Source organism: Polyodon spathula, chromosome 1, assembly GCF_017654505.1.
Source record: "Polyodon spathula isolate WHYD16114869_AA chromosome 1, ASM1765450v1, whole genome shotgun sequence".
NCBI classification, from domain to species: domain Eukaryota; kingdom Metazoa; phylum Chordata; class Actinopteri; order Acipenseriformes; family Polyodontidae; genus Polyodon; species Polyodon spathula.
The window spans coordinates 39757154-39783166 of NC_054534.1; the positions used below are offsets into that span (position 1 = coordinate 39757154).

The 26013-nt window shown below is 38.0% G+C and overlaps 1 protein-coding gene across 2 annotated transcripts in view; it reads left to right on the forward strand.

The window, feature by feature from the left end:
- The first annotated feature begins 590 nt into the window (after positions 1–590).
- LOC121318652 (terminal uridylyltransferase 7-like) overlaps positions 591–26013 on the forward strand; it is a 43701-nt gene continuing 18278 nt past the window's right edge. Inside the window, exons 1-17 of one of the 2 annotated variants that reach the window (XM_041255561.1) lie at positions 591–669; positions 1715–1797; positions 2874–3319; positions 4318–4481; positions 4615–4731; positions 6770–6947; positions 9204–9292; positions 14653–14704; positions 17087–17156; positions 17767–17893; positions 18493–18612; positions 18735–18869; positions 21884–22064; positions 22234–23354; positions 24025–24175; positions 24479–24565; positions 25574–25674. In XM_041255561.1, coding sequence (XP_041111495.1) covers positions 2893–3319; positions 4318–4481; positions 4615–4731; positions 6770–6947; positions 9204–9292; positions 14653–14704; positions 17087–17156; positions 17767–17893; positions 18493–18612; positions 18735–18869; positions 21884–22064; positions 22234–23354; positions 24025–24175; positions 24479–24565; positions 25574–25674 — 3120 coding nt within the window. In that variant the 5' untranslated portion in view covers positions 591–669; positions 1715–1797; positions 2874–2892. The remainder of the gene's footprint in view (positions 670–1714; positions 1798–2873; positions 3320–4317; positions 4482–4614; positions 4732–6769; positions 6948–9203; positions 9293–14652; positions 14705–17086; positions 17157–17766; positions 17894–18492; positions 18613–18734; positions 18870–21883; positions 22065–22233; positions 23355–24024; positions 24176–24478; positions 24566–25573; positions 25675–26013) is intronic. The other variant, XM_041255569.1, reaches the window with a different exon arrangement.

Consider the following 26013-nt stretch of genomic DNA (forward strand, 5'->3'; position numbering starts at 1 on the left):
GTATTGCATGTATTACAAATAATATTTTTAAATACAAACTTGCACGTTATCTGCGTGACTGCATCCTTGGTTTGTCTATCTGTGTTGACCGCCACAATCTGCTTAGTTGAAAATGTGAAAGGCAGACGGAAAGACATCATTGTATTCACTGAATCCAAGGACAACTGCTTTATTTCCTTTTTATTTGGACATGAGAAGCTAGATTCTCAATGTGCGCAAACACTTACAATGTATCCTTGTTAAATTATAATACTTCCAATGTGTATTTGATACACTTCGGTTACGATATTTCCGGGTACCTCTGTGGGTACCATACATTTTGGAGTCATATTAATTAAGTTAATTTGTAAACCCAGTGTCTTTGGAACAGCAAGTCTCAATTTAGCAATTCTGTTTCTTTCTTTATTATTAAAGTCAACATAGTTTTGTGGCTCAGCGGTCAGTTTTCTTAAAACACAACATACAGTGTTTTTGCAGTTGAGACTGTAACTTCCGCAGTGTTTTACCATAGACGTATACTACAGATAACAACATGTACTTTGAATCGGATACAAAATGTACTGTTTCATGAGTGAGGGGGACACATTCTAGTGAAACACCACCTATTTGGGAAAGCTCATTCACATTCTGGAGGAAACAACAAGAAGCAGGATGCAGCCCTGTTTGTAGGTTAGTTACTGTTTTAGCATTTATGCTCTCTCGATATGTTCTCAAACCTTTTGGTACACAATACCAGATTTGTAAGCATAATTAATAATATCTAAAAATATACTATCGTGTTATAACTTCGTAAGAAACAACAAAGCAGTTGTTTAGCCGGTAAAAATAATGAGTACTATGTACGACAGGCGTGACGAAAGTAAAACGCCTATGCTATTGACTAATATTGTTTTTCCACCATTTAAAAAAAAAAAAAAAAGAAAAGTTTGAAGAACGGGCCTTTTAAGTAAGGGTTACATTGGTTAGCCTTATAGTAGCACATTGTTATTGCGTATGTGTTTGTGATCGTGATCGTGACGGTGGACACTTGGTTAATTAAGAAACAATACCGTGTATTTAACGAAAAGTGCCAATTATCTTGATTTTGTTGCTGTAAAATAGTTGCCATTTTTCTGTGTATTATTTTTGTATTAAACTAATGACAATCCAACATAACTACGTAAGTTTATATATAAATCATAAGATCTGAATTACCAAGTTCTTAATCAAATACGTTCTTTTTTTTTTTTTTTTTTTGCTTTCCAATTTGTGTAATATTATTTATTTTAGATGTATGCAGTATGTGTGTTGGGCAAAAGTTTAAATGCTTCTGTACACTCTTGTTTAATCAATAGTCTCATACTTCACGTATGCCACAGCATTTCATAGTACACCAAACGGGATTTGTGCTTTTAATTGTACTGTATGTTATGAAACTATAAGGGACTTGAGTCTGTTTTATTGACAAATTTGGGTGACAATGACCCCTTAGACCAGGGGTTCCAAAAGTTTGGGTGATGGAGGGCCATTTTCCAGAGGTTGCATGGGATTGGGGAGGGGGAGGGGGCGAACAAAAACACGTCCCACCCAATAAACCGAAATATGTCCCAAGTCATACCTTTTTTGTTTCCTATACATTTTTGTATTTAAATTAGGAATGTATATTACCACCACTGCAACACAAGCAGCTTTGAAATGTATTTATATTTTATCCTGTGTCTTGGTTTCACAACAGACTTAGGTTGGAGCACCAATATCACGCTGCCACATCTTACATTGTCCTGGTCACAACAATTAAAGAAGATAATACTGAAATAGGTACCTTTCAAACTATACCAATTAAACAATTGTGTGGGTTATTTTTCAGTAGTGAGGCAGAATGCATCTAGACTTGTACAACTAACCACTTCACTAAGAGCTGAATGTCTGTACAGTGTACTCTGCTTAATTCTAATCTCAGGACCTTACAAATAGTTCGAATTAAACACATTATGTAAATTGCCCCATGGTTTGGACATTTAGAGCTATTTCCATAGTAAATCTGCAGAAATAAAACAGACATTACTGTATTTTACCTTGATGTTTATTTTTTCTTTCTGAATTCAATGCAATAATCACACATTTCTATTTCAAGTGCAGCATTTATTATTCATAAATTATCTGCCATTACACTGGTGCTTTTTATGCAATTACATACAACTGCTACCTAACATCCTACTAGCTACTGTACTGTAGCCTAACTGTAGTCTTATTCAGAAACACTGTACAAAAAATAAATGTAACAGTAACAATTTTAAACTCTAGCCGGTACTGTTACTACAGTAGTACTTTCCCTAACAAAAGCTCCAAATTGAACACCAAAACTACAATACTGTACAAAAAGCACGTTCCTGATGTTGTTGAAGCTGAATACAGTTTTGCTCTTAAAATAATAAAATAAAATTGCCTGAAAGCGTCTGTATCCTGAACCGTTACGTTTCTTGCAGTCGCTCTGTTAACATTACAAAAGCTAGCTAACTACTTCAGCTGCATAAATTAATCTAACGTTATTTGATGGTACCTTCAAGTCTTGATATCACAATCTTTAAGCATCTTCCCCAGTGGAAAGCGATAGGAGATGACAAAATAATAATTTAAGAAAAGTTGAAGCACTTTTTCTTTTTTTAGGAGGTTCCATGTTGTTTTCCTTAAGCATGGCAAATGTACTGGGCAGTATAGGTGCCATTATTTTTTTAAAGGGACAGTGCCCATATAATGACCGTAACAACTTAATTAATAAAATTGGCTTGAAGGTCCAGACCCCTGCCCTAGACTGTGCACACGGACAACGATTTCCCATGTTATGTCCCCTCAGTTGGAGTAAACCACTTTTTTTTTTTTTTTTAATTGTAAAGGTATACACAAACAGTAGAAATGGAAGACTCCAGTAGGACTGTCTTTTTAAAACAAGGCAAAGAGAAAGGAAACCCAGCTGAAGAGGCAGAGTCTTGGAGAAGCCCACTGCGCCAGGACTGCTCTGACTATGGAAGAGGCTTCAGCAATAAAGCGGAAATGGGGTCGCATAGGAAGATCCCACAAGCTCGCTATGGCAGCAGTCCCAGGAAAGATGGTCATGGTATCCTGAGCAATAGCTCAGTTGGTTTTAAAAAGAGGGGGCAGAGCCCAGGAGGGAGGCAGCATGACGATGGTTTTAGAAAGTTCCCTGCGCAAGATAACCATCACACAAGAGAAGAAAACTGGAGAGAGAGATCTAACAGTCATGAGTTCACCCGGGAGAGGAAGGACTCCATGCAAGGGACTTCTGAAGACCTGAGCAGGTCTGCAGATGATGGCAGTAAAGGTAACATGTTAGGAGTGAGAATGTTTGTTTGTCGTGTCAAAAAATAGTTTCCTACAAAGACAGAACCAAAAAGTGGTAGGTGTTAGTGGTAAAACATAAGACCAAACAGGATTAATTGATAAGGAAATATGCAAACATGCGTATACTTTTAATTTTATCAAAAAAAGAAAATGTGCAAAGTCTTGAATGTTTTTGTAAAGCCTATTTCTTGAGTTTTGAGCGAAACTTACATATTTTAAGTATGGTTACTTTGTGGGCATTGTTAAATCTGCTTTAGAAGAGGGGAGAAAATAAGGGCAACATATAACCCAAGAACTTATCAAAACACTAGGTGAAAGTCTTACTTGAGCAAAATAACATCACTGAGGTAGCCTACAATGTATGCATTTTTAGTCTGTACTGGGCCTTTTAATTGCATGTCTGTATTTTCAGCACTCTGCCTTTGTACTGTTAACTTTCTATTAAATGCACTGTAGTCCTAGTTGCATTTAATGTCATGCTGATGCCTGCTGAATGCAGCCCACTGTTTCTTGTTGAACAGATGTGGTCAGGCCACTGTAATGGCATCAGACAGCTGTGCACAACAGGAAACAGCTGTTGTTTTCATTTAACCATATACAATGCCAAGTTTTATATGGAAATTAAAAGGACATTTTTTATTTTTTTATTTTTTGCTGTTTGATTCGCTGTCATAAATGCACTTTATTTTCTTATTTGCTGTCACCAGTGTTTTAGGTATGGGCCTTTTTAGAACAAAGATACCATATTGCTTATGCAACACCAGTGTCAATGTACTAATATATGTAAAATATAGGTTTTCCAGTGGTTCAGCCTTCTTTGTTCAAAACTTGAAATAGAAAGTCATTTTGCTTATGGCAAACAGTAAATGCAATATGCAACATTTCTCATATTCATTGGGGTTTAGCTCTTGTTTAATGCTGAAATGTATGTTAATAGCAATGTGTCATCTGGCTAATGCAGTGAAGACCTCATTTTAGGAAATAAAAGGAAATCAAAACAAAGGAGAAGGAACCACTTGGACAGAGAAGAAGATCGGGATGCCCCTGTGATTGATGAGTCTGTCTTATCTGAGAAGGAGCTACTGGGCTTGCATCAAGCAGAAGAAAGATTAAACAGAGATGACATTTTTAGACTTAAACGGGTAATTGTCAACTTCTGTCATATATGGTCTGCCTGAATCAACTCTTGTTAAAAACTACTAGTAACGTTTATTATGCTTATATTTTTGTTTCACAAATTATTTCTTTTAACACACTTTTTAAAATTGTTTTTAGCATCCTCGGAACTGCCCAAATGCCAAGTATTCTTGCAAGCTTTGTGATGTTTTGATTGAGTCTATATCATCTGCCCATAAGCATATTAAAGAAAAATGGCACAAGAAGAAAGTTAAGGTAATAAAATCTTCTCTCTCTCTCTCTCTCTCTCTCTCTCTCTTATAGATAGATAGATAGTATCAGTCAAAAGTTTGAGTACACCTGCTTGAAACCAGGTTTTTCATGATTGTCTATGCTTTTAACTGTATAAACTTGTCTACAAACACTTAATATTTCATTATATGATACGTGTACTTGTATAAGATGATAATCATAAGTGAATTGCATTCAAAAATTTAATTTTTAAATGAAAATGGAAATCTTGTCAATTTCAATGAAGTGGTCACCCAAAGCAAGGGGATTTCAGTCTGAAGCCCAAGTCAGTTAAAAGTCTGAAATGTGTATAACACGGTGTTAGAACACTGGCCTAAGTATAAAAGTGTCTTTGTTAGATGTTCATGAAGTTAACTAGCATGTTACCTAATTAACCTTTTGTCATCAATTATTGTTAACAGGTGAGGGTCCATGATTACTATAAATATAGGTAGCATAGGCACAAGTTTGTCATTCCTAAATGTAAGGGAGCAGAAATGGCAAAATACGCTCAGTTAAGCAAAGAAAAAAGACTTTAAGAAATGAAGATCAATCTTTAAGACAAATCGCCAGAACTTTGCAAGTGTCTGTAACTGCTGTGGCCAAGACCATCAAACAATTTGAAGAAACTGGCACTCATGAGGACCGAACAAGGTCAGGCAGGTCAAGGGTGACCTCAGAATAAGAGAACAAGTTCATTCAAGTCTGCGAAACCGGCGATTAACTGCCCCTGAAATACAAGCTCAGCTAAATGCTACTAGAAGTACCGATGTTTCAACATCAACTGTTCAGAGGAGATTGCGTGAAGCTGGCCTAACTGGAAGAATTGCTGCAAATAAACCATTGTTAAGAGTGCAGAATAAGAGCAAGAGACTTGCCTGGGCCAAAAAACTCAGAAACTGGACATTTGAGGAGTGGAAGTCGGTCTTGTGGACCGATGAGTTAAAATTCGAAATATTTGGGTCCAACCGCCGAGTATTTGTAAGACGCAAAGAGGGTGAGCGCATGAGTTCTGCAAGTGTGGTTCCCACTGTCAAGCATGGAGGAGGCAGTGTCATGGTCTAGGGTTGCTTTGCTGTTGACAGTTAGTGATCTTTACCAAGTCCATGGCAAGCTCAACCAGCATGGCTATCATAGCTTACTTCAGAGGCATGCCATTCGATCAGGATTACGGCTAGTTGGGCAGTCCTTCATTCTTCAGCAAGATAATGACCCGAAACATACCTTAAAGTTGTGCAAGAACTATCTGGCAAAGAAGGAAAGTGAAGGACAACTCAATCTAATGAGCTGGCCTGCCCAGTCTCCAGACCTCAATCCCATAGAACTTGTATGGGACGAACTGGACAGAAGAGTCAAAGCAAAGTTACCCAAAAGTGCCCTACATCTCTGGGAATTGCTGCAGAAGAGCTGGACGATTTCCTGCTGAAACTTGTTAACGGATTGCCTCGTGTTTGTGAGGCTGCTATTAAGGCAAAGAGTGGCAATTTTGAGGAATCCAAGATTGAGACCAATTTTCAATTTTCTTGAACATTGCTTTGATACTCCTTATGTTTTTTATGTATATTGTAACGTGTTTTCATTTTCAAGTATTTACAGAAACGTATACAACGTAATACATTGTCAATTCTGAAAAAAAACTAGTTTCCAGCAAGTGCACTCAAACATTTGACTGGTACTATATATATAAAATATGTGTGTGTGTGTCTGTGTGTGTGTGTGTGTATATGTGTATATATATATAAATATATATACAATATATATATATATATACATATATATATGTGTATATATATATATATACACATAATATATATATATATATATATATATATATGTATATATATATAATATTATTATATATATTATATATATAAGTAATATATATATATATATATATATAAGTATAAATAAATTAAGATGTAAAATTTAAATTCAACATAAAATAACACTAAATTACACTAATTTTAATAACAGCATTCATAACTTGTACTTCTTATTTACTTTGCGTTTGTTACCTTTTCAGGAGAAACGTGAAGAGGACTTGCTCTCTGCGTTGCTTCCACCAAATCAGTCTCAAGTGAAAGCTATAGGTGCTGCCATTGAGAAGGTGGTGGAAGAACACGGCTTAAGTGATGAAGATGTAATAAAGAGGAAAGATATTGTGACTGCTTTGGAAAAAGTTATAAACTGCCTCTTGCCTGGTAAGATTATTTATTTGTATATTTTTTTTTTATCCTCATGAAGTTACTTTGGAGAACTGAACTAAAGGTGTTTATTGGTTGATTGCAGTGATTTGCAGCCATGTTGTACTTACTCAACATGGGATGATCATTTAGTTAATAAATGCAGTATGGTAAACTATACACACACACACACACACACACACACACACACACACACACACACACACACACACACATACACACACAGTACCGTGAAAAAGTATTTGCCCTCTGTCTGATATTCTGCATTTTTGCACATTTTTCATATTGAATTTGGTCAGAACTTTTTGTGGGTTGTAGTAGTATGTAGAGAGAGTCTGAGAGGAAAAAAAAAAAATGACACCAAAGTTTGGTGGTGCTTTCATTTGGTTGCTGTGCAGGTAATCAAACATGCAATCTTCAGAATAGAAAAAGTTATTGGCATCCCCCCCTCCCCAATTAACTCAACCCAATTAAAGGGATAGTTGAGGTCAGCTGTTTGAATAACAATCAGGCCTGATTTGGGCCAGGCCTGCCCAATGTAAATCTGACTAACTTTGGCCCGTACCATCAGAGTGAAGTTGACAGCACACAGGTTCTAGAGGCACATCATGCCACGATCAAAAGAAATTCTTGAAGAGCTCCAGAAAAAGTTGTTGATGCCTATCAGTCTGGAAAGGGTTACAAAGCCATTTCTAAGGCTTTGGGGCCCCACTAAACTACAGTCAGAGCTATATTGTCCAAATGGAGAAGGTTTGGGACATAGCGAATCTTCCCAGGGGTGGCTGTCCTGCCAAAATGTCTCCAAGAGCAAGGTGTCGGATCATCTAGGAAGTCACAAAGAACCCTAGAACAGCATCCAGAGATCTGTAGGCCTCTCTCGCCTCGGCTACGGACAGTGTTCATGACTCCACCGTCAGAAAGACACTGGGCAAAAATGGAATTCATGGCAGAGTAGCAAGGCGGAAACCACTGCTCACTAAGAAGAACATGAATGCTAGTCTCAAGTTTGCCTAAAAACACCTGGATGATCCTCGAGTTCTGGAATTGTTCTATGGACAGATGAGTAAACAGTGGGATTTTTGGCCAACATGGGCCCCATTATGTCTGGCGAAAACCAAACACTGCATTCCACAGTAAGAACTTTATACCAATGGTCAAGCATGGTGGTGGTAGTGTCATGATTTCGGGATGCTTTGCTGCATCAGGACCTAGACAGCTTGCCATCATTGAAGGAACCATGAATTCAGCTCTGTATCAGAGAATTCTACAGGAGAATGTCAGGCAACTCGTCCGTGAGCTGAAGCGCATCTGGGTCATGCAGCAAGACAGTGAACCGAAACACACAAGCAAGTCTACATCAGAATGGGTGAAGAACAAGAAATTAAAAGTTTTGGAATGGCCTAGTCAAAGTCCAGACCTAAACCCCATTGAGATGTTGTGGCAAGACCTGAAACGAGCAGTTTATGCTCAAAAATCCACAAATGTCACTGAGTTGAAGCAGTTCTGCATGAAGGAGTGGGCCAAAATTCCTCCAGGGTGCTGTAAGAGACTAATCAGTAACTACAGGAAGCATTTGGTTGCAGTTATTGCTGCTAAAGGTGGCATAACCAGTTATTGAGTGTAAGGGGGCGATTTACTTTTTCACACATGGGCATTGGGTGTTGCATAAATTTTTTTAATAAATAAATGAAATAAATATCAAGATTTTGTGGTATTTGTTCACTGTGTCCCAGTTATCTAATATTAGATTTTGGTTAAAGATCAGATAACATTCAGTGTCAAATATGCAAAAATGTGAAAAATCAGATTGGGCAAATACTTTTTCACGGTACTCATACACATTAGTCTAAACAGTGCCATAGTATAGTATATATATATATATATATATAATATATATATTATATATCTAGAATATATATTATCGCTAAATAGTCCTCTGGAAAAAATTAAGAGACCACTGCAAAATTATCAGTTTCTCTGGTTTTATTATTTATAGGTATGTGTTTGGGTAAAATGAACATTTTTGTTTTATTCTATAAACTACTGACAACATTTCTCCCAAATTCCAAATAAAAATATTGTCATTTAGAGCATTTATTTGCAGAAAATGACAACTGGTCAAAATAACAAAAAAGATGCAGTGTTGTCAGACCTCGAATAATGGAATAACCCTGTGTGTGTGTGTGTGTGTGTGTGTGTGTAATTGCTGTTCAACTTTTCATGAAACCACATGTGCCGTCTTTGTGTTTACAGAGTGTTCACTAAGGTTATATGGCTCCTCTTACACAAAGTTTGGTTTCAAAGATTCAGACATTGATATTGACATCCAGTTTCCACCTCATGTAAGTAAAACTTTTACTTGTCTATGATTAGTTACTAAGATTACATATGATATGCAGAGATGCCAACTGCTACGATTTGGCCATAGCAGCTACTATTTTGGAGGTTCTGCTATGGCGAAGGGGTATAATACTACGATTTTTATTAAATAAATGATGGATAGTCCCTGAACGTTTATGAAATATTATTTCAATACCATGTGTCTGTATTCCTATTTTAATTTTTTTAAAGAAATTAATGGTTCTTAAATAATACTATGTTTCACTTAGTTTATTGTGGCATTTTAACTGACATACAGAAAGCTCTGAGCCTGGTTGCTTTGTAACCAGTTTAGGAGTTCTTCAGAAACCACTGCTCAAATTTTGCCCTGCTGTCATTATACTGCTTGTCAGTAAAGCTGTGATTTAAGTCACTCTGGACACTGATTCAGTGATTTTATTAGAGAACGTTGAACTTAACCAACACAACTTGCAATTCCACCATAAGGGGGGGGGGGGGGGGGACACTTTCACGGTTTAGCTAATGATGTTGAACTAGCTCATTTACTTTGCAATGTAATTAGACTTTAGATTTTTTTCAGCAATGTAAATTGATTTAAACATACATGCAGGTGGAGCTCTGATTTTTGTCAACTTGTAGCCGCATTTTTCAATTCCTGGTGGGTCTTCCACCCAAATCAAGTGAAGTATCTCGGCATAGCTGAGAAAGCAGTGTTTTTGAGGCCGTTCTACTGTTTGAAGACAACTGTGTAGTACAGTGTGAGTACCGTGCTCAATACGAAAATGTCAATTAAATGAAATACAATTCCCAACTCTTGCCTTAATCATTTTCTGCACAAAAAAATGTACTGGATGGTCAGCATTCCAGAAAGGCATCAAACATGTACAACATGTTGCATGAGAATAATATGTAAACAAAAACACCAAAACGTAAAATAACGTGTAAGATGAAGATGACCGTCAAAACAATACTTTTGGGATATGCCTGCTTGACAGGTATTTACTAAGCATTTTATATCAAAGCTGTCGATAGGCCCCTCTGTGGAGTGATGTCCTCGGTCCCTACTCCAGAGGTAATAAATAGTAATTGCACGGAGACTTCAGTCTCTTTTGCATTGAACCCACGAATGCGAGTGATGCGACGTCACAAAGTTGGTGGTCATCTTCTCTTTATGGGAACCAGAGTTACATCCGTAACCTATCGTTCCCTTTCAATTTGAAGATGACCGTCAAAACAATACTTTTGGGAAACTACCAAAGCCATCGCGAGGGAGAATGAGCGGACAACATATGAGGGACATCTTGCTACCGCCATCTATTGTTGGTGGTGTGAGCATGCAATCTCAAGGACCCTAGTGCCTATTGAAGGCATAGAGGTATCTACGACATTAAGTCGGTAGAACCTGGTAAATTTATGCGGAGTAGCCCAGCTAGCTGCAGTACAAATATCTCTCTCTGATGGAGTGTGCGGCCACCCTCCCAGGTGGGGGCAGGCCGGTGTTAGTATACGCAGTCTAAACCATGTCCACAATCCTATAGACGGTCGGTGCTTAGAGAGGGCTTGACCTCAGGTCCTTTCACCATGACGGACAAAGAGCAGGTCAGACTGATGCAGCGATCTCATTCAATCCACATAACCTCTCAATGCCTGAACCAGGCAGGGGGAATTCAGTCTCCTATCCATCTCTTCCACAAGGGTAGGGGGTCGGAACGCCTCAAATTCCACTGACTGATTCAAGTGAAAAGCTGTAATCGCCTGAGGGAGGGAAGCAGGGCTTGTGCGCTACAATACCCTGTTTCCATTGTCCCAAATACGCATACAGGAACTGTGCACGGACAAAGCCTGTAGCTCACTGACCCACTTAGCAGAGGTGATAGCTAATAGAAAGGCTGTCTTCACAGAGAGATTTCAATTTTATGGTATCTATGGGCTCAAACGGGGCCTTTAGTGAGAGCCTGCAGTACCACTTCTAGACTCCATTTGGGGAGGATGTTCTTTCTAGAGGACGCACACCTGTTTAGAAAACGGGTTGCCAGTATATGACCGCCCGGGGATACTGAGTCAGTGGGGACATGACATGCAGATATGGCTGCAAGGTACACTTTCAATGTAGAGGATGGTTTACCTCCCTCTTGCAGAAACTGTAAAATAATTGCAGTAGGGCAATAAATGGGATCATGGCCTCTGGCCATGCACCAATTTTGAAAATATTTCCACTTGTAGGCATACAATGCTATTGTGGAAGAAGCCCTCATGTTCTGCAGTGTACTGACTGCTGGGTCTGAGAGCCCTAAGGTGGACAAATGGTCCTGTTTAGGGGCCAGACCCACAATTGGAGTCTGCCCTGCTCTGGGTGCCTTTCGTCTGACTGAGGAGATCCATGTGTAGCGGAATCTCCCAGGGCTGGAGCTGCAGCAGCTGGCAGAGGCTCGAAAACCAGACTCTCCTGGACCATCTGGGGACCACCAGGAGAACTGTCGCCTTGTCTCTCCTGACCGTCTTGAGGAAAGCAGGGAGCAGTGGTATAGGTGGAAAAGCATACAAAAACGATTTGGTCGTTCCGTGGGCTAGGGAGTCGACGCCTAGTGGACCTCTAGCTGCAGCGGGAGAACCACAAGGGGCAATGGGTTGTCTTTGCTGTGTCAAAGAGATCGACTTGAGCTTCCCCGAAGTGTTCCCAAATGTGCTGCACCTCCTGAGGGTGCAGTTGGCGTTCTGACAGGTGAGGACCATCCCTGGAGAGAAGGTCCTCTGCCCAGTTCACCTCTTCCGCCTGGGGCGATTCTGTTGGAATTGTCTCCTTGGGCACTGATGCGCTGGGGCCCCACGTCTGGTGTTTCCCCATCCTTGCTGATGGCCCATTGAATAAGCTGTCCTGGAGGCTGTTCCTCAGGTCTCCTCGTGGTGCTATAGGAATTGGGATAATTCGGGTTACTGTAGTAACTGCCGGACGCCATCGCCTCCCCCTTCCCTGTGACTGGGCATGGGAGGGGAGCATTGCAGCCACCTGTCGGGACACATCTCGTTCTCTGAGTGTTGGAGGATCTTCTATACTGCTGATCCAAAAGTATGGCCAGGGGATATAGGCATATCCAGTAAGGCAGACTTATCCGCATGTGGGAACCTCGACTGAGACAGCCACCATTAAGTCTGCCAGGCTTCTGCCCAGGGCTTGTCCTTGGAAACCCGAAATCTGTAACAAAGTGCCAGAGACCGTGTGTAGCTTTGAAACTAGTGGCTCAGGGAGGGTTACACAGCGCGGCATGTCTTCCAGGTAGGCAGTCAAGAGGCCTCTTGTGTTGGCAAGGCACGTCACCTGCACTTCAGCTGCATAAGCCTTTTTCAGGTGGGCTTCCATGACCCTGCATTGGCCATTAGGGCATACAGGATCCTTGGACAGGCCTCTTACTGGGAGGGCTCTCACTAGGGCCTCTATGGTGGAATCCTCCGGAGGGAACTGTGCTAGCCCTACTGCCTCTGCATCTTTCATGGAGGCAAATGCGGCCACACTTGTATACACTGAGCGCTGAGGCCAGGTGTTGCCAGGAGGATTTGGCCTCCTCCAGAAAGTCCGGGAACACCGGAAAAGGCTAGGGGGGTTGAAATCTGTGCTGGTCTCAATACAGACCTGCACTGTTCAGAGACTGCCTTCCAGGGAACCTGGAGTAAGATAACGGCTCATTCTGTAAGTGCCGAACCGAGCTCGAGAGGGCTGGAACCTTATGTTCTGAGGCAAGCTCAGAGCTGGGGACCGTTTATTGGGTCAGGTCTGGATCTTGAGTCTCTCCCCGTAAGAAGGACTCATCTCAGGAAGCCGCTGTAGAAAGCGCGTCCTTTTCCTCTTCTCTCATCACCACGACCTGCTCTGAAACTTCTGGAGCGACCAACAGTGAAGCTGGAGTCTGCTCTGTGGTAGGCACGAGTGGTGGAGCTGGGGAAGTTGTAGGGTGGGGATCCTGTTACCTGGTCAAATGCTTGAGTATTTGGGCCATCTGACCCTTTAACTCAGCAATATCCCTTGCCTGGTCCGCATTTCTTGCTCGCTTCCTACCCCTCTCGAGAGATCTAGAGCAGTTGCGGAATGAACAGGCTGGAGCCTGTGTGCAAGATATACTTTGCGCTGGGCTTGAGGGCAGGCGGAAGGGGAGACCACTCTCCCAGGATGGCCGCAAAGGTCTCCCCTATGAACTGCGCCATTCTATTCAACAAGGTCTTTTCCTTGGATCTGGCACAAATAGTGCAAGAATGTCTTCTCTACCAAAGCAGCAGAGGCGTGCTGTAGGCCCAGGCACTTGACACACAAAGTGTGTTTGTCCTGCAGGAGCAGATTCTACCTGCTGGATATGCACGGGTGAAAGCCTGACATTGAGGCCGAGTAAACGCAGAAGTGCTGAGGCGTCAGAGCAATGGAGCATCGATGGAGCCAAGCGTTAAGGCTATGAGCACTGAGGCCTCGAGGCACCGATGGTGTCGAAGCTCTGGGGCAGCATGGCACAGAAGGCACCGCTGCACAGGCTCCAAAGAGCTTTGAGGAGTTGAAGCGCTGAGGCGTAGTCCTTGAGGGATCGAGGATGCTGAGGCACCGATGCTATGGAGCACAGAGGCATGATACCACCGATGTTGGGGAGCACTTGATCACAAGGCGTCAAAGCTTTAGTGCACGAGTACACGAGGGCGTCAAGGCCTAGACACTGGGAAACCAAACGCCAAGGGCAAAGCACCAAGGTACTGAACTGTGTGTCTTTGTCTGGGCTGTTGCAGTCACACAACGAGGAACAGCGCGTATCTTGCAACGGTGTGGAGCGTAGCCTACAGGCAGTTACAGTGCAGTCACACAAACAGTGCAGTGCGAAGCTTGCAGTGGAGTGGAGCACCTCAGACACTCAACAGAAAGCAGGAGTGTAAGGATTTTTTTTTTTACTTTAAGCAGTAATTAAAACAATAATAATTAACAACCTGTAGGGGCACTAGGCTGTACACAGCGAGTCAACAGCAGGGCAGAGTGGAGCTGGTCTCATTGGAGGATCACGTTCTCCCTTCTCTTAGAATTTATTTATTTATTTTTAACAGCTGTAAAAAGCAGAGGAAAGTGTGTGCTGTCAGTCCATGCAGCCACCTACAGCGTTGGAGGACAAAGCAGCTCTGGGCAGCTTACAGGCAAGCCCTCAGGCACCTGGCCAGACTACAGGGGTTGCTGGTGCGCGTTGAGCCAAGGACACCCTGGCCGACCTAAGAACCTTTTAATTTCTAGGGCTAGCATCTGCTACTATTTTCTACTTTCATAAGTTGGCATCTCTGGATACGTATATGCTGCTGACTTTTAAATGTATATTTGATCTTTTATACTTTTTTTTACTTTCAGATGCAGCAGCCAGATGTACTTTTGCTTGTTCAAGAAAGTCTTCACAACAGCAGTAAGTTGATTTTTTAAATTGTTTTGTTCCATGAATGAATCTTTTTTGGTTTTGGGTAAAGATTATTTTCACACACATTGTGGAGCAGTGAAGAATCAAGTTGTGATTTGTAGTCTGAGAACACAGTTCTCCCTTGTTACAAGGCAATACCACGGAACAGGCTGGTGTGGTCAAGACTCCCGTAACGTGATTACAGCACAGGAATTGTCGTTCTAAGGCAGAACACAAATTGCACGGCCTCTTACCTGCAGCTCCCGACAGCAGGGTTTTTTGCATTGACTCACTTTTGCATGACCGGGAAGCATTTTTGTATTAAGTGTTTGTGTAGCTTTTAAGTAAATATTTTGGCAGCCAGTCTTTAACGGTGCATACAAACTTAGCAGGGGTGTGCAATTCGCATCGCCCGATGCCTGAGACAGCAAGATTTGTGTGAGGGACAACAAGTTTTGCCATTATACTTTGCCCGTCAGACAAGTTTTTAATTTATTTATTTATTTTTATCTATGTTCGATCTGTTGCTAGAAAGATACTCCAGTATATTTATAGAGAGCCACACAAGTTTCTGAAAACTGAATTGTGGAAGTGTTTACGTCCCAACCCTATCACTTCTGATTGACTAGCTGGAAGAAGCTGTTATTGGTTAAAAAGAAACCCAGAAATTGCTGCCCTTAGAGACTGTAACAAGGCACAGACTAATCTTTTAAAATTAAGGTGTTATTTAAATTAGCAAATAAGTAATACTGCTTTCTTAATGTATGAACCTGACATTTTAAATGCAACAATCTAGTAAAGTTAAAAAAAAAAAAAAAAAAAACCCAAAAAAACACCATAGTTGCTAAAGTATTGGCGGATTAGAAAATCATTGTTGTGTGATTTATAACAGTTCGTGGTCAAGCGTGTATTTCATTGTTGATGTTCAAAAAAAAAAAAAAAAAAAGTTTACTGTTAGGAAGCATTTCTATTTTTAGTGTTGCAGTTAACTTAGTTTGCCATTTACCATATTTACATATTTCTTTAGATTTAAACACTATTTGATTTGAACAGAAGCGATATTAGTTATTTTTTGCCAGGGCTCTATTAGAAGGTTCGAAGGTTCCAGGAATTCAAAGACAACATTCACGCACTGTATTTAAGAAAAAAAGACAGAAATCGTTTGACAATATGTGAATACTAAATCAAACATTAAATGTCACTCGCGTGCAAAATTCCATCTTTTGATTGGTGTAATGCATATTGCTTAAATAAAAGTTGTTGTATTAAAATCCACTACCAAATCGTTAAACATAGCAACTATATGGTGCCGCTGCTATGTATGGAGCAGGGTATATTATTATGCCAAAGCACTTGGGGGCACCTATAGTGGTTGTAGTGCTTCAGTAAAATACGTACTGAGTACCTAGTGTACAAAACAGTGTATTGCTCCAACTCGTGTTAACTGAACTGTGTTAGAGTGAAATTTTTTTATTTACCATTTCGACTGCAAAGCGTTATATAGCGTAAGCTGTATTGAAAGAAATGTCTTGAAACCCCTCTGCTGTTTTTTTTTTTTTTAAATGCCCTGACGACCAAAAAAAAAAGTTGAATGCAAACTGTGCAAGCGTTTGCTGATGCATCATGGAGGCACATCCAATCTCTGGGGCCAATTTACAATCCTAAATTCATATTATTATTATTTATTATTATTATTATTATTATTATTATTATTAGTAGTAGTAGTAGTAGTAGCAGCAGATTATGCAAATTATTACCATCGAAGGTTCGAACCTGCCTTTGGTAATGCGTTCTGAAACTTCGAAGGTGAAAATGTACCCTTCATTGCAGCCCTGTTTAATGGACGTGCACAATCCATAGATTTGTGAAACTTATTAAAATGTGGATTGACAAATACATTTATGATAGAAATGAAAAGCTTATATACGTGTATCTGTTAAATATTTTGTAAATCTCACGGCAAGGTGTTTAGGTTATTCATTTATGTATTTATTTTGCAGTGAGTAGTGGAGGCAAAGAATGTTGCCCCCCCCCCCCCCCCCCCCCAAAAAAAAAAAAAAATACATCAGGGTATGAAACCAGGATCACCCTGCTGCAGCAGTGTTCCAATTAGCCATCATGGGTCAATGTGTTAGTTGAGGAAAAATAACTATAACATGTTGTACACTGTTTTTTAAAAAAAAAAAAAAGTATATAATAGAAATAAATAAAATAATAAAAAAAAAATGTCTTTGCAGAATTTGATGGAGCCTACTGTAAATAGTGTTTGCATTTTGGTAGAGAAGCATTGCAAAATGCAGAGAAACCTGACAGGTTATACACAAGTCATTTTAAAAATCAGCAGTTACAAAACTGAAAGAACATTGTTTGTTTGTTTTTGTTTTTCCCCAGAATCCTTTATTGATCTTGAGGCAGACTTTCATGCCAGAGTTCCAGTTGTGGTTTGCAGAGAGAAGCAAAGGTTTGTGTCTTAAGTTATTTGCTTGTACTGTTTAGTAAGTGCCCTTCTGGAGCATTGGTTCTCTGTAGAGCTTTTGTATAAAATAAATAGAAAGTATCAACATATTTCTTTGGTTAATGCTGTAAATTAAATAACTTAAATGTTCAGTGCACTTAGTGTTACATGTTACAGAGCACCCTGCAGTGTTTCCAAGAAATACATTATTTTGTCTTATTTATCTTGTGCTTTCTGTTTTCACAGAAATATTTTTAAAACATAATCCAGATTTTGTGTGTGTGTATTTAATTCACATGATGTGTGGTGGGAGTACATGTCTCAACTTTTACTTGGGAGCATTCACTGGAGAAAAGATAATTTCTGAAACATTTCAGTTTATCCCAAGTAAAAATGTAGAGATGTATTTGTGACCAATGATGTGTGAATAACAACTATGAAAAATCAGGATTGCGTTAAAAAAAAAGTCACTGCAATATGGACAACAAAAGATACAGCACAGGTAAAATAATGGTTTTCTGTAAACACTGCATTGTTTTCTGTAACACTTTGACAACATCTATGCATGTTAGCTGTATTGTGTGCCAGTAAAATTGTATTTTTGTCTTCACTACAGTGGTCTTCTTTGTAAAATGAGTGCAGGCAATGATAATGCATACCTCACAACCGATCACATGGCTGCTCTAGCAGAACTTGAACCCCGTCTTACTCCCCTGGTGACTGCCTTCAGATACTGGGCCAAGGTAATGTTTATCTATTTTGTTTAAAGTAATAAGGCTTTTTATGTTTACTATCTCAAGGAATAACCTCCTACCTTATTGAAATTTAAGAAAAACAGCACATGTGTTTCGGCTTTTGTTGTATAAATAATGATTTGAAATTGTAGTTTTGGAAGACTAATAAATGATAGAATCAGCTAGAACACATTTTTATATCATTACATTTGTAGTTTATTTCTTGCAAATGATTGAGGCACTAATCCAGATGTCAAATTTCACAATATATAGACTGCATAAGCTAAATGTTTTTTAAAACAAAGTAGTGTTCACAGAAAAGAACTAACAAAATATGTTTTCTTGCTGGTAAGATTAAGAAAATAAAAATGTTTACTTTTTAAACTGTCTAATTTTCTATAAAAAGTACACATAATGTATTTACAATCATTTATATTTTACTTTTAATAATTTCTAAATTGTGTGTCATCACAGTAATTTACTAATAAAACCTGGATTATTATTTTTTGTTTACAATTTATTCCTTTAAAGCCTTAATTGCTGATTTTAGAAGTAACAAATTCTACATGTAAACATCTGTACTGAATTGTGTATCTTACATTTAAAAGGTCTGTCACATTGACCGCCCTGAAGAAGGGGGGTTGCCTCCTTATGTGATAGCCCTGATGGTCATCTACTTCCTCCAGCAGCGGAAGGAACCTGTGCTTCCAGTGTACCTGGGTCTGTGGGTAAGTAATGTGAATCGTCCTTGTTGGAAAAATGCTGTTAAATGCACTTTATTCTTACTGCAGGGTAAAGATTTCCATGTTCCAAATTAACTTCCTCTTATATGTTACTTTTATAATTGCAGATTGAAGGGTTTTCACTGAACAAACTGATGGATTTCAGGCTTATTGGTGTGGAAGACAGCCAGGTTCTCTGGGAATACAACCCGTCTCTAGATAAGGCAACTCACACTGGCAAAGAGTTTGTCAACCATGGAAAGGTGAGTGCCTTTTCACTTTAAAAGTTTCATGAAACATTGATGACTTGCATCCACAGTTTGCTGTTCATAAGCTTGTTTTATTCTATCCTTTTTTAAATTAATTTATTTTTATTAGAACGATTGACAAAGTGTTCGCAGGAATTGTAGTGCTTACTTATGAAGATATAATATTATCCTAGACCCCCCCCCACTATGTTGGTAGCATACAAACATATCAGTTAGTATTAATTATTTAATATACAGGATGACACCTCCATTATGTGATTAATACTTAAATTTGAAAAAAGTAAAAAAATTTGAAAAAGGGTTTTAGTCCTTCACAAATGTCATATTTATATAAAATTTCATTAGATTTTTCAAATATTGAAAGAACTATGAACAAAGTAGAAAATAAATATGAGGCTGTTATAAAGGTTAAACTGACATTAAGTTTATATAAATATGTTTGTTTTTGTGTGTGTATGTATATGTGTGTGTATTTGCAATGAAGAACACTGGTTTATGGAATAATGCATGATAATTGAGAAAATACTAATCAGCTGCAACTGATCATGGTGGTGAATAAAAAGGCCAGTTTGTGTGTTCTGTTGGTTGGGTGTTGGAAAGTTTTGGGTGCGGTGTTTGAACAAAGAAAGATAGGTAAATTAAAACTGAGAGTTGTTTGATTGGAGACTGGTAAACGGACTAGCTGATTTTAGTCAGGTTAGTGGGAAAAGTTCAGTTAGAGCTCCGGAGTTAGGCTTTTTGTTTTGGTTTATTTTGTTTGTAAATAAACACACACAGGCCACAATTGTGTGAGTGCTTTATTTTCCTACAAGGAGAGGGCTAGTGAGAGTAGACAGTTGTGACAAGAAGTCAATCAGTCACATTATATATATATATATATATATATATATATATATATATATATATATATATATATATATATATATATAAAATATAAAAATATGTACACTCGCACATAAAAATTGTTTATTAAGGCTAACAAAAGTAAGTAGAATATAGAAGTTAGAAGTCATGGTACCAGAATTATAAGTATAGACACAAGCAGGAATAAAACATTAAACAAATATTTTCATAAGCACGCAGGCCTCCGTATGTTTAAGTATACAAGCACGCAAGATTCGTGCCCATTACTTACAGTGACAGTGTTTAAGCCGTGTCTCTTGTGTTGGAATGAAGACTACGTTTTTGTTTTACAAGTTCAGTTCAGAAGCAGTTTCAATTGCATTTATTATCAAGTTTGAATCCAGAGTTACTTCAAACTGGTAGATAAACTCAGTGTTTAATGGTTCCAAGGTTCGCAGTTGTTTTCAAATGCACATGTTGTCATCAGTTTAGTTCAAGTCTTACCTTGTTTTAATTGTTCATCAAAGTAAATTGTGTTTTGTATTTTTTAAATCTTAGCAGTGTTAAATGTATTACATGTTTTTACTTCTGGTTAGCATATACATATTTCTTATACAAATATTATTTTACTTGAATCCTAAAGTCTTTGGAACGTAATACTTATTCTGGAGATGTGGTCTTCTTCGTAACATGTAGAGTTGCAAGATGTAGTCTTCTTCAGGACGAAGATACGAACGACTCTTGAATAGGTCCACATTACACGCAAAAGGATCTGTGGTTACTTCATGATGTGATGAGTCTGTATCCAAGCATGCAAGAGTCGAAGAGAATGAGTTCATGCTTGTTTTGCTTTAAATGTAGCTCCCAAAGAGGAGTTTACTTTGGTGATCCAATCACAAGAAGCTAATCCCTAACCGAATTCAGTTCTTTAATTGGCTTGCAGAATTTGAATGATGCTTCCTTATACAAAAGTAATATGTCAGTAACACAGGTAGAGTCTCCTCCTCCATGGAGAGATGAATAAAAACAGTAGCATTTATAAAACTAAACTTCATTTTATTCTGACTTTAGTTACATTGATCATAGAAGAATACAAATTTGTTTAATTCTCTCATCTAAATTACAGTTTCAAGCATGTTAAACACATTATACAATAATTAAAGTAAACTAATTAAATAATTATGTTTTTTACCTTTAACGTCGTTAAAACACAATAAACATTTCAATTTTATTGGGAAAACATGCTTAAACAACTCTTAAACTTCTGCCTGCAGCATTTGTTATTACAAGTTATTCTAAAACCAATTTATCAGTTAAGTTTTACTTATTTGTTATGTTTCCAGTTTTAGTAAATCTAAAACCATGAGATTGTTCAGCAAGTTAATATTATACCTTCGTAAAGGTTTGTTTTTCAATTAATTTTTAGAATAAGGAAATTAGTAATTTCTGTTTACTAAATGTTCAGTGTTTCATGGTAACAATTCATTTCATGGGAGAAAGTCATGTGCTTTGTATCCACTAGGTATCACACTTAACCCTATAGGAAGAAAATTGTATATTGGTCTTTCAGACAGACATTCTTAATTAATAGATACGAATACGCTTTGTTAAGACCAGACTGTAAAGGTCAGCACAGCAGGGGGAAGGAAGGGGAAAGACGAACCTAATTAAAATCACAGCATCTCAAGTCTCATAGTTTTTACACAGTACATTCAATTACAACTGCAATTTTCTCCCACAGAATGTTGAAATCTGTAGCAATAAATCTTTCTTTTTCTTGGGCGGTAGTGCATTATCCACTGCTTTCAACACCTCCCCTTTTGTCTGCAAGTGTATGTGTATGTTTTTGCCTGAGCACTATGGCAACTTGAAATGCATCATAGGATCTGTAGTCCCCAAACAGCAGTAAAATAGTGGTGCAAATGTTTTACATTATAAGAAATAATTTACAATAAGCAACTGCAAAATTTTGATTGTCTAATCTGAGTTTATTTATCTAGAATTCACTGTGTGTACAAAATTTAATATATATATATATATATATATATATATATATATATATATATATATATATATATATATATATATATATATATATGATCAAACACTGATAACTAAAATGACACCAATGTTGATTTATTATTCTGTTTATTATTTCTGAACAGGCCCCCCTGACTTTCGATCCAGATCATCAATGTGAAGTGGCTTTAGGACAGTTGTGGGTGGAATTGTTTCGGTTCTACTCGCTGGAGTTTAATATGCCCGATTATGTCATCAGTATTCGCATTAAGGACATCATTAGTCGTGAATTAAAGGACTGGCCTAAAAAGAGAATTGCCATAGAAGGTAATAGCATCACCCGTAATAATACTTAGTTATTAGTTATTGTTGCTGGATGGTCAGTAGTAAAGTTTGCACATAATAAAAAAAAAAAAAAAAAAAAAATACATTTGCTGATGGTTTTAGATTAAATATATATTTACATTTTACTTTTCATTGTTTTTTTTCTTTTAAGATCCTTACTCCTCGAAGAGAAATGTGGCAAGGACGCTAAACAGTCAATTGATGTATGAATATATTCTACACTGCTTAAAAACAACCTATAAGTATTTTGCTTTGCCTCCGAAAAAGCAAGTAAAGCCCAATAAGCAAAATCACAAGGATTTAGAAGTGATTGAAAATGTAGAGCTCCAGCGCAAAGATCCAAGTGAGACAGGAAAAATTCCACCAAGTCCAAATGAACTGCATTTAATCCAATCGGAATTGCATGACCTCAGTGTTAACATCAGTCAGACAAGGACTGACCTGAATGGAAAAATTAAAAATCATGTTCCAAACAATATTCAGGGTGTTGATTATCCAAGAATACAACATGGAAATGACAGTTTTGCTGGGGAGGAGGTGGCATCTGAGAAAGGCATGGATGATTTGGATTGTGTGATTGAGGAGATTGTATTTGAGGATCCTGATTGCTACAAACCCAATTCTGATGCAGAAAGTGAAAATGAAGAACAAGAACAAGCTGAAAGATGCAGAAAATTGGATGCTAACCAGCAATTGGGGGAGGAGTGTGAAAACAGAGACCCTATTAACTTGACCTGCTTCTCCACGGAATTAGAAAATGAGACAGAAAGCCCTTCAGATTCAGAAGGCTGTTTAAATCCAGGATTGGTAGACAGCGATGACTTTGGTTTAGATGACACAGGCAGACTAGATAAGGAGGATGAAGACCCAGGGAGCAATGATGAATTGGATGAATCCCTAAACACATTTCTGGCATCCAAACAAAGGCACCTGTTGGGCAGTATTAACTCTGAAGAGGATGACGATGAAGAGGATGAATACCATAGAAATCACCTGGACAGTGTGACTATGGAGGATGAACTGGATAACATCTTCACAGCATCTGGAGAGGACATCTTATCTGAAGAGGATGAGCACTTCACACATGAAGCTGTTACTCGCAATGACCATTGGGGGCACAAAAAAGAGAATGAGACGCCTGGTCGAGTTGGAACTTCTAACAAAAGGGATCTGGATGGAAAGGTGAAGAATGATCCAGATTTTGCAGAAGATTCACGGCATGATAATGATTTGGTCTATGAGTTCAGTAAACTTACATTCACCAGAGGCAAGGTAAGGATGACCTACTCAGCCCACTTCAACTTGAAAGCACACATTAATAGGCCTATGTATTATTTTAAATGTTGTGTAATTTCTCATTTGTATCTGTATGCTGCACAGTATATTAATACGTTCCATTAAGAATATTTGGTAGTGTTTCCTCAATAAAAAGTACCTCCATTCCCTACATTTTATATTTATTACAAAGAGAAAGTCTGATTGGCGAGATTCGAAAAAGCTTTGTTGTCCTAATTTATGAAAAGATATAAACATGCAATTGGCACAACTGATTTCAAATGCATTATTTCCAATGAAGATCTCTGTGTTTTTTCCAAAATGAATAGCATTTTAAGAAACAAGATCATATTGATCTCTAAAATACAAGTATGTGTAAAACTTTGCTTAGCCTTTTTTTAATAAAGGTATCTTCTGTACTGCAAATTTACTTTATAACTTTGGCAGGAGTGGTGTATGGTGTTTGTCTTCCTTTTATATATTTTATAGATTAACTTTGGGATTTCTTGAATGAATGTTATCACATTAGTGTTCTGTAAAAAATGACATCTTAATTCTGGATGTTAAAGAACAGAGTACAAATGTCAATATATATGCATGAAATATGATTTGAGCTTTTATTGCATAAATTAAAAGAAACAGAAAAAAATCTTTCTTATTTTTGCAGCTCCCTACAATTGCATGCAGTTTGTGTAGACGAGAGGGACATCTAAAGCGTGATTGTCCTGAAGACTTTAAGAAGGTTGAACTTGAGCCTTTACCTCCAATGACACCAATGTTTCTGAAAATCTTGGATCAAGTTTGTAACCAGTGTTACAGTAAGTAGAAGTAAATTTGAGATGGTGGGAACAAGATTTCAATTGGTGTATTCCTGTCTAAGCAAGCAGTAATAAGTGAACCTTGTGATTGAGAAGAAATTATTTTATTTGAGCTGTTAGATTGCACAGGCATGCTTGAATTAAAAGTATCAAATAATTGAGCTGCGAGTATGTTTAAAAAAAAAAAAAAAAAAAAGCCATCATCTGTTTGGTTGTCTTACAACATCTCTGAACCTTTCTGTTTTAAAACATCTCTATTGGAGCACATTTTGTTGTTAACATCTGTGTTTTTCATTCCTGCAGAGGACTTTTCTCCAGACCAGACTGAGGAACGGGTTCGTGAATACATACTACAGAACTTGGAACAGTTTGTCAAACAAGAATTTGATGGTAATCATTTTACACACACACACACACACATATATATATATATATATATATATATATATATATATATATATATATATATATATATATATATATATATATTATATATATATATATATATATATATATATATATATATATATGAATATATATACCTACACATTTATATACTTATTATATAGATTAAGGGTCTAAGCAGTGTGGTCCAGTGGTTAAAGTTCAAGGCTTCTAACCACAAGGTAACCGGTTCATATCCCACCTCTGGCACTGACTGACTCACTGTGTGACCCTGAGCAAGTCACTTAATCTCCTTGTGCTCCATCCTGCAGATGAGATTTTAAATCAATGTCCTATTGTAAGTGATTCTGCATATAATGCACAGTTTACAGCCTACCTCTGTAAAGTGCTTTGTGATGGTGGTCCACTAAGAAAGGCTCTATATAAAAATAAAGATATTATATATTATAATTTAACTTGTATCGCTGCATAATGAAGATGGTGGTTGGGAGCAAAGCATGTGGGCGGAGCGGGGAGTTAAATGTATTTTATTTGGCATCTCCCAATCTTGTCTTTAATTACTGTATTACTTTTACATAATACATTTCACTAATCAATAAAGGGCTTACTGACAATGACCCCCCCCCCCCCCCCCCCCCTCAGTTCACTGTGTGTTAAATGTTACATTATTTTCCAGGTAAAAAAAAAAAAAAAACACAGGAGAGGAAGAAAGAAAAGTGCGAGATACTCCACAATCAATTGAGAGTGAGGGATCATTTCTGAAAGGCCATCCAAGCCATTTAATTAGCCTTTGAGACAGAATAAAAAGCATCGTAGCGTAGTGGACTGGGTAATTAGAAGTAGTGGAGCGAACTGTGGAATTAAATGCTGTGGAGCTGAGCGGATTCACATATGATTGAGCAGTGATTTTAGACCACTCTGCTCACATGCTCTGCTGGAGAGTTATTGTAGAACTCTTATAAACTTATGCTGACATCCTGTTTTTTGTTAAAGGAGCTAAACTGAGCCTCTTTGGTTCTTCCAAAAATGGATTTGGGTTCAAACAGAGTGATCTTGACGTTTGCATGACGTTTGAAGGAAGGGAGACCGCAGAGGTAATGTTGGTGATCCAGATAAGCTGCTACGTTTTTTTTTAATATACGGTATACGTGTCTGACCTCTGTAGTCTTGTATGATGACTTTACACAGTTGTGCAAAAAAAGGAAGCCATTTGACCGACCCCTGTACACAATACTAGAAACGCTTGTTTTAGGTTATCAAATGGGATGAAGCTGTCAAATCTATAGTTTTTCTAATTATAATAGTCTTTTATTTTTTGATGCTTAATTGGAAGTCCTTGTGAATGCAAATGTAGTATTTTGTAAAGCGATTGGGGTGCTGCATCGCACGGAAAGCACTGCTGCCTTTGTATATACTCTGCAATAGTCCTACAT